Source organism: Oncorhynchus mykiss, chromosome 1 (assembly GCF_013265735.2).
Source record: "Oncorhynchus mykiss isolate Arlee chromosome 1, USDA_OmykA_1.1, whole genome shotgun sequence".
In the NCBI taxonomy this organism is placed as follows: domain Eukaryota; kingdom Metazoa; phylum Chordata; class Actinopteri; order Salmoniformes; family Salmonidae; genus Oncorhynchus; species Oncorhynchus mykiss.
This window is the reverse complement of record NC_048565.1, coordinates 41,278,340-41,293,225: the sequence shown is the minus strand read 5'-3', so window position 1 is coordinate 41,293,225 and position 14,886 is coordinate 41,278,340. Positions and strand designations below refer to the sequence as shown.

General features: G+C 41.0%; 1 protein-coding gene across 3 annotated transcripts; it reads right to left on the bottom strand.

Annotated features, from left to right (window-relative positions):
• Window positions 1–312: 312 nt before the first annotated feature.
• Window positions 313–10,325, bottom strand: LOC110522826 (transmembrane protein 263). Of its 3 annotated transcripts, none has more exons than XM_036977512.1 (3): window positions 10,301–10,325; window positions 3,542–3,609; window positions 313–2,914 (listed from the first exon to the last, which is right to left on the bottom strand). In XM_036977512.1, the coding sequence occupies exons 2-3, from the start codon at window positions 3,600–3,602 to the stop codon at window positions 2,616–2,618; spliced, it is 360 nt and encodes a 119-aa protein (XP_036833407.1). In that variant the 5' UTR covers window positions 3,603–3,609; window positions 10,301–10,325; the 3' UTR covers window positions 313–2,615. The 3 variants fall into 3 exon arrangements, with proteins under 3 accessions (XP_036833407.1, XP_021456975.1, XP_021456982.1); XM_021601300.2 differs by lacking the exon at window positions 10,301–10,325 and adding an exon at window positions 6,471–6,748; XM_021601307.2 differs by lacking the exon at window positions 10,301–10,325 and adding an exon at window positions 6,471–6,733 and having other exon boundaries at window positions 3,542–3,697.
• Between the last annotated feature and the right edge of the window lie 4,561 nt (window positions 10,326–14,886).

The window sequence follows — 14,886 nt, the reverse complement described above, 5'->3', positions numbered from 1 at the left end:
GGAAGTTGAGCACCCCCCCCCCCCCCTCCCTGTAATTTGTAGCCTGCTTGAAAGGATTGGATAGCTGTATCAAGGAAAGTTGGCACTACTTCCAATTTAGGCATGATCTTATTTGCAGGCTAGGTGGGCCCACTGCTGTATTGGCTAAACACACACTTTTTAGATTAGTGAATGGAGGGGTAGGAGCTAGAGGAGGCTACTAAAATTAATCTCTGCAGTGCCGACTAGCCAAACAAATAGGAACCACAATTGAGTAGCTTAGTTCTTATTCACATCGTCAAAATTGTAATGACAAACGAGCAAAACAATAGATCTGATGAAAAAGGCTGATTTATTATAAAAATGATATTGAAATAAAAGTTCAATTCCACCTTCAGCACATTGACAGGAAACGCAAGAGGAAATCCCTTAAATTGTAGCAGGATCAGTCTGAAATCCCTCAGCCTTAACTCCTGTATCCAACAGTCAACGCGTGGAATGAATGAAAGGTTGATGAAATATTGAGGTGAAAACTGGAAAGGCGATTTATGAAGGAGACAAATCCTGAACAAAATAAATATCCATGTGATGTTAAAGGTGTAGCCTACACACCAATGTTTTGTGGCACAGTGCACTCCACCTTTAAAGAATCCACTGATTAATAGTGAAATCCTTTGATAGAGCACTATATTAAAAATATGAATACATTGTATTTCTAATAGCTATAACATTAGGCAACGCCTTAAATGTATTAAAAAATGTATAATGCTAAAATAGCCTAGTTATTTTTTTTGCCAGTAGTACAATACACTGTAGACAAAACATTAAGGACACCTTCCTAATATTGAGTTGCGCACCCCCCTTTGCCCTAAAAACAACCTCGTAGGGGCATGGACACTACAAGGTGTCGAAAGTGCTCTACAGGGATGCAGGCCCATGTTGACTCTAATGCTTCCCACAGGTGTGTCAAGTTGGCTGGATGTCCTTTGCATTTCTTGACAAACCGGTACACCTTGCACCTACAACCATACCCTGTTCAAAGGCACTTAAAACAGGTCTTGCCCATTCACCCTCTGAGTGGCACACATACACTATCCAAGTCTCAATTGTCTCAAGGCTTAAAAAAATACTTATTTAACCCGTCTCCTCCCCTTCCTCTACATTGATTGAAGTGGATTTAACAGGTGACATCAATAAGGGATCATAGCCTGACCAGGTGAAAGCTATGTCAAGGAAAGAGCAGGTGTCCTTAATGTATTGTACACGCAGTGTATGTGGACTACAATCTGGTAGGATCAAAAAGGAATATGTTACTGTAGTTCAGGCTATCGTGTTGGAATAAGGCAGCTTGATCCTACCAGATTGTAGTCCACATACACTGTGTACAATAGTGAAAGAACAAAAGAAAGCAACAGAAAGGGCAGTGACAGAGCTCTGTGATTCAGCGCAGCATCAGTGAAAACATGAATTCCGTACCATTAAAGGGTAAACGCATCCTAAAACTACTGTCATTGAAAAACATGAGTACATTACTCGCACCAGAGAGAACTCTCAGAAGAAACATTTTAATGGAACATGTCCCCTTTAGAGAATTTCCCTGGTGGATTGAAAAAAAATCCCTCCGGAATGAGAAAAAAAAAATCCCCATCACATCAGGAACAGGGAGTTTGAGATTCAAATCATATACTTAACAGCAGAAGGGAAAAATGAAAACAATTTCCACAAGCATAAACATATAGCCAGGAACATTGACTTCCTGAGCAGAGTGTTTAGTCCCCCGTAGCCCTGGCAAGCAGCATTAAAATCCCAGAGTGCCACAGTAATTCTCAGGGAGCAGAGGGAGAGTGATGAGTGTTGTTGTGGGAGAGGGCACCAAAGCTGGGCTGCTGGGCCCCAGAAGCAGAGTCAGTAATCTCAGAAACAGAATCAATCAGAGAGATGGAGTGGAGCCATCAACTCCCCGCCATTACCGACGCTTTTTGCAACAAGGCGCTGCCTCGGTTGTTGGAACAGCCCGGTGCTGGCTTCTTCAATCTGAACCCCGCCACAGCCCAGGGATCACGGTGGTAAACCCCCCTGTGCAGGCCCAGTACCAACTCCCCCCATGAGATCCTCTTTATTTTCTGTCAGAGGTGCCGGGCTAGTCATTGATCACGGATTGTCTGACTGCCAGGTGACGTTCAAGTTTTCAACAAACACAGCAATGAACATGAACAGCGCCTAAACATGGTATATGTTCACGGCATGTTTCTTCAACGGTGGCCGAGAGATGGAACAAATATTACGCAATAAAATAGGCTTAGTGTTTTCTTGGTTGGCTTCCATCTACAGTAAATACAACATTCAGTCAGTCATTTCATATTTCAACAGTTTGAGGCACTGGTTTATATTACAGACAAAGATGGGTGAGGTGGCCCCTGCACTGCTGAACAGAAAACCCCTTATTTAATCTCGCCCTCAGTGGCCAGGCCATATAATATGGGAGTGGTCCATAGACACTCGTGAATCAGAGTGTCGAGCCCTCCATGAAAAGTGAATACACACGACATTGTTGGATTGCTCCGTAGCCCTCCAGACTGTAAGCGGATCAGACACGACAGGCACGATACCCAAAATGCACCGTCTTCCACCACTCCTCAATCAGACTTGTCCTTTTTCTTGCCCCCTCCAATAGGAACTTTACTGGCTACTGCTGAGCCTACTGCAGAAACGCCTCCTGCTACAGCACACACCCCTCCTTTCACCAGCCCCACCCCGATGCCTGGTACAGCGGCCACTGAGGTCACAGCGGTCTTGGTCAAGTCGAAGCTCTTCCCTCCTATCCAGGCAACCCCACCTACAGTGGCTCCCACGGCACCTTTAGTGACACTGAAGAGGCCGCCGGTCACTCTGGAGAACATGCCTGGCTGGGGCGCGGGGTGATCCTTGTTGCTGTCTGATGAGAGACAATAGGGTTTTAGTGTTGAGAGAAGTTAAGCAAAGGAACACCAAGTAACTTCCCAACTTATGGTAAATGTTCTCTGTTCCATACAGCACAGAATGATGAATAGGCTACTACATGAAAGTTTGTGTCAAACCATGACTTCTGCTTAGAATTGGCCATTATGACCACATTATACAGTAGTAGCCCCAGTAGAAAGGCAAAACTAAAAATAGTAATGACGGCCCTCAATAGCCCTCATTGCTTTGAATGACAAAATAATCAGTGTGTGGTGGGCTAGACAGAAACTGTAGAACCACTAACAGTGTAGAAGATGGAACGGTAATGCCACCTAGTGGTACACAAATACAAACGTTTCAGACAGAGATCCTTCCGACTTCTAATTTGTGAGGAAATTAAAATCCGACGCTGATGATGTGGACGTCGATTAAGGCAGCCCCCGCACCTCTCTGATTCAGAGGGGTTAGGGTAAAGGCGGAAGACACATTTTGGTTGAATGCAATCAGTTGTGCAACTGACTAAGTATCCCCTTTACGTTACTGAGTGTCAGTGTACAATTTTTATCAATGTCCATTTAATGTTCATCAGCATGTGAGTGGCCACTAAGGAGACTGAACTGACCTGCTGGAGGCTCATCTTTGAGGTATGCTGGGACTTTATCCTGCTGCTCACGTTGACTCATCTTCCCTCTAGGCAGGAGGGAAAACAGGTAAAGTCAACCAATTCCTCAATATTATCTCTTCAGAATTCCCAAATGAGGCACCAGTCTCTGAAGGACTGTAGAGGGGAAAAAAATCCTCTGGCAGTTAGTGGCTAGTTCTTGAAAAACAAGATGGAGAATGATTGCTCATAGGCCTAACCATCATCTGTTTTCCCCCTGGCTGTCTCAGCTATGTTCAACTCAACAAGATAAAAAAAATTAAAGAACATTTAAATAAATTGATTTCACTCAAGCACTGCTGTTGTTTTGCCTTTATCTGACAGACTGCACCAACTGCAAAGTAGGCTCAACAAAAACCGTTCAAGACGAGAGCGGCAAGTCATAACTGCATCAGTTATGACTTGCCGCGGCAATGTAACATCCATGGCATAGGAAAAGTTTTTGTAAAACATGCACCTTAGGCTACATCGGCTCAACTTTCATCAAGATGTTATATTGTTTATAATAGGTTTCTCTTTCCATTGTCAGTATCCTCTCACGTTTAGCGGCATGATATCCATAACGGTTGTGATGGATATTGGTGCATCATCTATTTCGCCAATATTTAGAAGTCCACTTTTTGGGGTATACTGTCTCCAAGGGGCACTACTATACACAGACAAAAATGTGTGATTTTGATATGATACTAATGCAAAGACATGTCTGTCTTTATTCTTAGTAGAAAAGTCTTGAACAGTCAACATGACCATTATATGCTTGCGGAGGGCCTTTGAACATTCTCATAAGCCTAATTACAATGTTGAAATGCATGTGCTGGTCAATAGCCCAGATACGCGCATGTAGCCTATTATAGGCCTATGTGGCAGTAAAAATCACAAACTGAACTTCACACTACAGTAGCCAGCTGATCTGACCAGCTTGCCTACAGATGCACTATGGTCGGACAACCTTCCTGTGTAGATAAATAAAACAATGCAGAGCAGGTGTGAGACATGGCTTGGAAAATGTACCTCAATCTAGTGATGGGAAATGGGGTGTACTCAGAACTGTCCCAATTTCCCAACTTTTACACTGAGAATACTGAACAACTGCTAGTTAAGTAAACTGCCTTTTTCTATCTTCATGCTAGCTAGCAGTAACCATTATGGAATGACATGTCACACTGAACAACAAAGGAGCTGATTGGCTGACAATGCCATTCCAAAATTGCTGCTGCAGCTTCTGCTATCTAGCATGAGGACTAAATAGTTTTTTCCAGAAATTAGCAATCTTCTCTGTGTAACAGTTGGGATAATGGGCCAATTCGGAGTACAACGCATTTCTCATCCGTGGATTAAGGTACGCTTTCCGAGCCATATCTCGTGCCGGCTCCACGTTGTTTTGGGGTGCTTTCGTAAATTCACCCTGGCTACTCCAATTTCAGAGCACTTTCATCTGAGTGTACCAGAGTGCAGAATAACTGACGAATTTACGAACCCTCAACACCCATTGAATATGGCCGGTGTCAGTAAACGTCGGCAAATAAAGCGCAATTAAATTGTTGCAAACAGCAGTTAGTCATCAACACTCTGGATAACATGAAAACAGCCTAACCAGTTCCGCTAAGGCGAGTAAAATGGTCAGAGTGAGGTGTTCTCTAATTTGAGTCAGGAAGTAGCTAGCCAATGTTAGCTTGGGTGCTTGATTGATGTGAGGTTAGAGCGCTCAGATAGGCCAGAATTTACAAACAGTCTGACAACGCCCTGAATTAATAACCCCTCTCTGGCACTCCAGGTTAAATTTGAGAAGCACTTCACTACACCCGCAATAACATCTGGTAAATGTGTGTATGTGACCCATAAACTTTGATTTAATTTACAAACACTTTTAATCTACACTACCATAGTGCTTGCTTAGCTGTAAGCAAGTGGGTTGAATCTTCTGGTTAACACTATAAACTATGCTAGTCTACCTTAGTCTATAAGCAAACTTTGCTCTCCATGTCCCCGCATTGCACACGCACAGATACATCATTGTGTAAAAGCTTTCATTAGACTATCCTTAGGCAAAGTACTAGAATGGAGGTACTAGAATGGAAATTAGAAATGGACGTGCTGGCTAAAGTATATTCATTTCACAATAAAAGGGTTTGTCAATTGTATTCAGTAAGCGACAATCGAAAACAGTTTATATGGCCACCCAGTAGGCATATAACGTTAGATAGCCATGCGGTCATTAATCTAGATTCAGTGGACCCAATTTGTGGAAAATCAATTGATATGGCTCTTGAAGTTGAAGGTGTGGAGCTGGAGTTAATTTAGTTATATTAGCTAAATATCAAAAACTTGTAGTACTAACGTTAGCTAACTAGTTAAAATGGCTGTGCCCATGAAAAACATACAAAATATGTTCATTTTAAAATTGTTCGAGTTGTCTAACGTTTACCGAGTGACGACGTGGCAACAGGCTACCAGTCCAACTGAGTTGACGTTTGGCAACTAGCTGTGTAGCTAGGATAGCAACCACTAGCATAGACTGTTAGCTAAATTAGTTACATGTTTTAGCAAAATATGCTCCCTCATTCACTTCGATTTTAAACTCCACTTGCTACGCGAAACACTTTTCTTTGTGAGTGCAAGAGCGAAAAACAACAACCAACTTTTAGCTAGCTAAATCACTCATCTTGACTGAAGCTACATGGCTAGCTAACGTTAGCTAGTTACTAGATAATTAGAACACTAGTTAGCTAACTAACGTTAATTTGTTAGTTGGAGATGACTTAATGTAGTGTAGAATGCCTTTCTATTTGAATTGTGCGATAACACAAAATAGTTGGAGTTTACATAAATCGATATAATTGGTTTAGCTAAATAATATAGCTATCGTTATGTTAGCCAATTTACAACGTACCTTGCTGTTTGTGTCTGATCTCTGACACCGCAGCTACCCAGCTCCCATCAGCAACTTTTCTTTTGAGAGTAACGTTAGCTACAGTAGTCAGGCATTAGCCAGTACACTACAAGCTTTGTTTCCACCCCCAGCCAGAAAGGTCACAATACCTGCATGTATACTGAACAACAACACAAACTAAACATTTTAATGAGTTACAGTTCATAGAAGGAAATCAGTCAATTTAAAATCCATTATGCCCTAATCTATGGATTTCACATGACTGGACAGGGGAACAGCCATACGCCCACCCACTGGGGAGCCAGGCCCAGCCAATCAGAATGCGTTTTTTCCACAGCACCCCTCAGGTGATCCCGCAGGTAAAGAAGCCGGATGTGGAGGTCCTGGGGCTGGATTCACAAAACCTTTCTTCTTAACTGCCATTTTTCCTTAACTTTAGAAGTTATTAAGCAAAGTTGCTATTCCTCAATAAAGTTATTGGAAATGTTTTTCCTAAATTTCTTCCTAAAAAAAAAGTTAAGAAGAAATGAGATTCTTGAAAATAATGCGTCAGGATTACTTATTGGAAATGTAATTAACTTTAGAATAGCTAAATCCTTGTCTTGAGATGAATGGATACTTTTCTTGCGCCACAGACAGTTGGCTACCGGATATTTAAATACAGCAAGAATACAAATTAAACACGCATTATCTAGCTAGCTAGTAATTAACATATCTGGAATTTTATTCCTCATCATGTCTTCTCTACTTTTGGTGGCCTTAACTTCATGTTGTTATGCAATTATAATATTGACAAAGTTCCAGTGAAACTTTCTACTTTTCATCAGCAGGTTCTCTTGTCATGGGCCTTAATTTATAAACACAATTTTTCTCCACACAGATATTATATATGGAATAATCGGGATATATTGTATAAAAATACCTCTGTTTTTAGAATATTGGTTCTGAAATAATATCCAATTGGTGAGCCAACTGGTAAATGCAGAGGGTCTTTTACTCAGTTATAAAGAATTCTTATCACTTTACAAGGTCCCTGTAACACCTAAAGATTTTGCAATTGTTTTAGATGCCATTCCCTCAGGTGTTGCTATGTTATTCAGGAACATGTCAAGACCTGACCCTCAGAGCCTACCTTCTATTGACCCTGTTGACTCATCAGTGGGAAAGATTTGTTTCTCTTTTGGTCCATTCAACAACAGAGCGATACGATCCTTGTTTCAGCAGGATGTTGTATCTATACCTTATGTCATGCCTTATTGGAATGGATTTATTGATAATATCTGTTGGAAAAAAGTTTGGATGTTGCCACACATACAGTGCCTTGCGAAAGTATTCGGCCCCCTTGAACTTTGCGACCTTTTGCCACATTTCAGGCTTCAAACATAAAGATATAAAACTGTATTTTTTTGTGAAGAATCAACAACAAGTGGGACACAATCATGAAGTGGAACAACATTTATTGGATATTTCAAACTTTTTTAACAAATTAAAAACTGAAAAATTGGGCGTGCAAAATTATTCAGCCCCCTTAAGTTAATACTTTGTAGCGCCACCTTTTGCTGCGATTACAGCTGTAAGTCGCTTGGGGTATGTCTCTATCAGTTTTGCACATCGAGAGACTGAATTTTTTTCCCATTCCTCCTTGCAAAACAGCTCGAGCTCAGTGAGGTTGGATGGAGAGCATTTGTGAACAGCAGTTTTCAGTTCTTTCCACAGATTCTCGATTGGATTCAGGTCTGGACTTTGACTTGGCCATTCTAACACCTGGATATGTTTATTTTTGAACCATTCCATTGTAGATTTTGCTTTATGTTTTGGATCATTGTCTTGTTGGAAGACAAATCTCCATCCCAGTCTCAGGTCTTTTGCAGACTCCATCAGGTTTTCTTCCAGAATGGTCCTGTATTTGGCTCCATCCATCTTCCCATCAATTTTAACCATCTTCCCTGTCCCTGCTGAAGAAAAGCAGGCCCAAACCATGATGCTGCCACCACCATGTTTGACAGTGGGGATGGTGTGTTCAGCTGTGTTGCTTTTACGCCAAACATAACGTTTTGCATTGTTGCCAAAAAGTTCAATTTTGGTTTCATCTGACCAGAGCACCTTCTTCCACATGTTTGGTGTGTCTCCCAGGTGGCTTGTGGCAAACTTTAAACGACACTTTTTATGGATATCTTTAAGAAATGGCTTTCTTCTTGCCACTCTTCCATAAAGGCCAGATTTGTGCAATATACGACTGATTGTTGTCCCATGGACAGAGTCTCCCACCTCAGCTGTAGATCTCTGCAGTTCATCCAGAGTGATCATGGGCCTCTTGGCTGCATCTCTGATCAGTCTTCTCCTTGTATGAGCTGAAAGTTTAGAGGGACGGCCAGGTCTTGGTAGATTTGCAGTGGTCTGATACTCCTTCCATTTCAATATTATCGCTTGCACAGTGCTCCTTGTGATGTTTAAAGCTTGGGAAATCTTTTTGTATCCAAATCCGGCTTTAAACTTCTTCACAACAGTATCTCGGACCTGCCTGGTGTGTTCCTTGTTCTTCATGATGCTCTCTGTGCTTTTAACGGACCTCTGAGACTATCACAGTGCAGGTGCATTTATACGGAGACTTGATTACACACAGGTGGATTGTATTTATCATCATTAGTCATTTAGGTCAACATTGGATCATTCAGAGATCCTCACTGAACTTCTGGAGAGAGTTTGCTGCACTGAAAGTAAAGGGGCTGAATAATTTTGCACGCCCAATTTTTCAGTTTTTGATTTGTTAAAAAAGTTTGAAATATCCAATAAATGTCATTCCACTTCATGATTGTGTCCCACTTGTTGTTGATTCTTCACAAAAAAAATCAGTTTTATATCTTCATGTTTGAAGCCTGAAATGTGGCAAAAGGTCGCAAAGTTCAAGGGGGCCGAATACTTTCGCAAGGCACTGTACCTACTTGTTAACAAAATTAAGGAAGTTTCCTTTAAAATTATTCATAAATATTATCCTGCCAACCACTATATGAAGAAGTTTAAGAAAAACATCAACTCAAATTGCTCCTTTTGTAATGACCACCCAGAAACAGTTTTGCATTTTTTTTGGCATTGTATGCATGTAAGAAAACTGTGGCAAGACATCAGTAGGTTTATAATTTAACACATTTATGAAGATTTTACACTATTGTGGAGAGATGTACTGTTTGAATTCTTTTCATACAATAGAAATAAGCGGAATAATTTTTATGTAATTAATTTCATTATTCTTTTGACCAAATTTCATATACACAAATGTAAATTTACAAACAGAAAAACACATTTTCGTACCCTACAAAAAGAAATTGAACTGTATTTTAAGACAGTTAAATGCTCTACTAACAAAAAAGCTGTTAGAATTGTAAGTATATGCATGTCCCTTAAGATCCTTGTGTAATTGTAATGTGATATTGTACCCCCTAGCTCGATTGTCTATTGTTTGTAATCTATGTATGCTTGTGTTCCCTCATGTGCTTTATGTATTGATTTGTTATTAATAAAAATACAATTAAAAAAGCTAGTAATTAACAATAGTGTAATGAAACAGCGGGGAGCAGGTCTCGAACCCTCGACCTTCTAGCCCGAGGTCCGGCGCGCTATCGACTGTGCTGCAAAAGCATGCTCGTGCGGCAGGGTCGATTTCCGCGCGTATAGACCCAGGGTCGTTACAATATATTACAATATTCTAGAAGTGTTAAATAGCTAGCGCTATCTCACTTTGCAAATAAGAACTTGGCTAACTTAGCTAATGTTAATGTCATTAGTTATTTTGGCTTTAATGTCTTTACACGTTAGCTAGCTAACTAACTTACCGGTCGTGCAGTCCCTCTACCACCATCTTTATGATGGACAACACCTTCTCCTCCAGCTGGTCCACATGAATGGTCTCTCAGCACCCTTCTTCTTAGCAGCCTACTTGATGTCGGACCACTTATTTTTTACGGCGTCACTGTCCCTTGCCATACCCCCGAAGGCAGAGACAGACTCGGCCACTCGCCCATCCTTTCTTTTTGGTCTCTTCAGTGACCCCGCAGTTATCAATTCTCCCCAACAGCAACCTTTTCCTGGCTGCTATTTCCTCCACCATCACTTCAATCTCTTTTCTTGGTTATCCATTTTTGATTTTGATATAGCTAGTCTGATGGCTATAATGTGTGAAAAATTATGAAATAACCAAAGCCGATCATCCCTGTCACATAGGCTTTTTTGTATTGGTTTCAAGCACGTCACTAATGTCAATGCCTAAGAGAACTACGAATTCCTAAGAACATTGAGGAATTGCATTTACGAACTATTTTATGAACTTCCTATTTTTTTTCCTTAAGAAACTTCTTGCGTTTTATCGTAAATAAAGTTTCGTGAATCCGGCCCCTGGGCTGCGGTGGTTACATGTGGTCTACGGTTGTGAAGCCGGTTGGATGTTCTGCCACATTCGCTAAAATTACATTGGAGGCAGTTTATGGTAGAGAAATGAACAATCAGTTCTCTGGCAACAGCTGTGTTGGACATTCCTGCAGTCAGTATGTCAATTGTACGCACCCTCAAAACTTGAGACATCTGTGGCATTGTTTTGTGTGACAAAACTGCACGTTGTAGAGTGGCCTTTTGTCCCCAGCACCTGTGTAATTATCATGCTGTTTAATCAGCTACTTGATATGCCACACCTGTCAAATGGAGGGATAATCTTGGCAAAGGAGAAATGCTCACTAACCGGGATGTAAACACATTTGTGCACAATTGGAGCTGTATTTTTGTGCATATGGAATATTTCTGGGAACTCTCTCCAGAAGTTCAGTGAGGATCTCTGAATGATCCAATGTTGACCTAAATGACTAATGATGATAAATACAATCCACCTGTGTGTAATCAAGTCTCTGTATAAATGCACCTGCACTGTGATAGTCTCAGAGGTCCGTTAAAAGCGCAGAGAGCATCATGAAGAACAAGGAACACACCAGGCAGGTCCGAGATACTGTTGTGAAGAAGTTTAAAGCCGGATTTGGATACAAAAAGATTTCCCAAGCTTTAAACATCCCAAGGAGCACTGTGCAAGCGATAATATTGAAATGGAAGGAGTATCAGACCACTGCAAATCTACCAAGACCTGGCCGTCCCTCTAAACTTTCAGCTCATACAAGGAGAAGACTGATCAGAGATGCAGCCAAGAGGCCCATGATCACTCTGGATGAACTGCAGAGATCTACAGCTGAGGTGGGAGACTCTGTCCATAGGACAACAATCAGTCGTATATTGCACAAATCTGGCCTTTGTGGAAGAGTGGCAAGAAAGCCATTTCTTAAAGATATCCATAAAAAGTGTTGTTTAAAGTTTGCCACAAGCCACCTGGGAGACACACGAAACATGTGGAAGAAGGTGCTCTGGTCAGATGAAACCAAAATTGAACTTTTTGGCAACAATGCAAAACGTTATGTTTGGCGTAAAAGCAACACAGCTGAACACACCATCCCCACTGTCAAACATGGTGGTGGCAGCATCATGGTTTGGGCCTGCTTTTCTTCAGCAGGGACAGGGAAGATGGTTAAAATTGATGGGAAGATGGATGGAGCCAAATACAGGACCATTCTGGAAGAAAACCTGATGGAGTCTGCAAAAGACCTGAGACTGGGACGGAGACTTGTCTTCCAACAAGACAATGATCCAAAACATAAAGCAAAATCTACAATGGAATGGTTCAAAAATAAACATATCCAGGTGTTAGAATGGCCAAGTCAAAGTCCAGACCTGAATCCAATCGAGAATCTGTGGAAAGAACTGAAAACTGCTGTTCACAAATGCTCTCCATCCAACCTCACTGAGCTCGAGCTGTTTTGCAAGGAGGAATGGGAAAACATTTCAGTCTCTCGATGTGCAAAACTGATAGAGACATACCCCAAGCGACTTACAGCTGTAATCGCAGCAAAAGGTGGCGCTACAAAGTATTAACTTAAGGGGGCTGAATAATTTTGCACGCCCAATTTTTCAGTTTTTGATTTGTTAAAAAAGTTTGAAATATCCAATAAATGTCGTTCCACTTCATGATTGTGTCCCACTTGTTGATTCTTCACAAAAAAATACAGTTTTATATCTTTATGTTTGAAGCCTGAAATGTGGCAAAAGGTCGCAAAGTTCAAGGGGGCCGAATACTTTCGCAAGGCACTGTATGCAATCTGTGTATTATTCTTAATTGGATTGCTCTAGTACGATTACATATAGATATTGTTTTTGCATATCTTCAAATGTCCTCCCACATCTCTTCGTCAATAGTAACAGACAATTCTTTCTCCCACACTTGTTTCACCCTCTGTGTGTTGACAGCAGAAAAGGACCTTGAAGTATCATAAAACAGACTTACAGACATTTTCCTTTGTGGGAAAAAAAGCATTATTTCAATGAAAGACACATCAGGGCTACCAATTAAGGTGGTGCTCTTCAGAATATAATGTCTTACTTGTAGGAAGCGGAAAAAGTCCTGCTTTGGGAGTCGATATTTCTCGACCATCTGCTCAAATGACAATAAAATCTTATCAGCAAATAAGTCATTTAGCCTGCGTATGCCCTTATTAAGCCAAAAGTTAAAGCCAGCATCCAGCAATCCTGGACTGAAATCTGGGTTGTTAAGAATTGGGGTAAGAGCAGAGGTTAGTTTGGACCTTCCCAGGAAGCGTTGAACTGACCTCCATACTTTGAGTGTGTTAAGTGTAACGGGATTATTGCAGTGATCTTCTACAGACTTGAAACTTCTGAAAAATAAGAGATCCTGTAAGGGGTATTTTGAAAGAGAAGTCTCAATGTCTAACCAAATAGAGGAGTCATCATTTGTGATCCAGTCAGAAATATAACAAAGGTGGGCACACCATTGATAGAACCTGATATTGGGCAGGTCCAAGCCGCCCATAGAACTTGGCAGCTGCAATATTGCCATCTTAAGTCTTGGCTTGCGTTTACTCCATATAAAGGAACTTAGCCATCCATTTACATCCTTTATTACCTTATTGGAGAGTAATACTGGGATCATTTGGATTGGGTAAAGTAGTCTAGGTAAAATGTTCATTTTCAAGAGGGACATTCTACCCAACCAAGAAATCGGGAGAGAGTTCCAGCGCTCCAGATCCTGTCTTATTGTATCAAACAAGGGAATTTGCTGGAATTTAGGAGTTAGGAGTTACAAATATACCCAGATACATGAAACCTGAGGGAGACCATTTAAAAGGGAAGGGGGGAGAAGTATTAGGTACAGAGTGTAGGCTACCAAGTGGCATAGCCTCTGACTTAGTTAGGTTAATCTTGTAGCCTAAGAATTCGCAGAATAATTCAATAATATTAATAAGAGATGTAATTGAAGTCTCGGGACTAGAGATGAATATCATTACATCATCAGCATACAAGCTTATTTTATGGTGAACATCACCAATGAGCAGCCCCTGTATAGCAGGCGTTACTCTGATGGCCTCGGCCAGTGTTTCCATAACAAGTGCAAAGAGGAGAGGGGATAAAGGACAGCCCTGTCTGGTACCTCTATGTATAGAGAAGCTATTTGACCTTAGCCCATTAGTAAGGACAGCAGCCTGAGGATCATCATATAAAACTTTCACCCATTTTATAAAGTTGTCTCCTAGACCAAATTTATTTAGAGGAAATAATAGGTAAGACCACTCCACACGATCAAATGCTTTCTCAGCATCTAGGGAGAGCACAAGACCATCCATAGCACTTTGTTGGTAGGCTTGAATTACATTAAGAAGCCGCCTGACATTGTTGCATGACTTACGGCCCTTAATGAAGCCAGTTTGGTCTCCTTTCACAATTAGTGGCAGTGAGTCCTCTAATCTTGTGGCTAGAATTTTAGAAAGCAATTTTCTATCCACATTCAGAAGGGAAATTGGTCTGTACGAGGAACAAGACTCTAGACATTTTCCCTTTTTGAGAATAAGTGAAATGTTGGCTTCTCTCAGCGTTTGAGGGAGCTGGTCATTTGAAAATGAGTGGTTAAACATATCACGCAATGGCTCAAGGATCAGGCCATGGCACACTTTATAGAACTCACTACAAAACCCGTCTGGTCCTGGGGCCTTACCATTTTGCAGATTCTTAATTGCGAACATTATCTCTTCCTTGGTAATAGGGGCATTAAGGAGAGACCTCTGTTCTTCGGAGATAGTAGGGAGCTCAATCTTACAAAATAAGTTCTCCATTAATTTGGGTGCATCCTTTGGCAGTTCTGAGGCATAAAGGTTTGTATAAAATGTCTTAAATGAGTCACTTATCAATTTATTTTCATATAAATGATTACCATCAGAATCAGTAACAGTAGCAATTGACTGAGAATCAGCTCTCTTTTTAGCTAGGTATGCCAAGTACTTTCCTGGCTTATCGCCATGTTCATATAACTTTTGCCTGA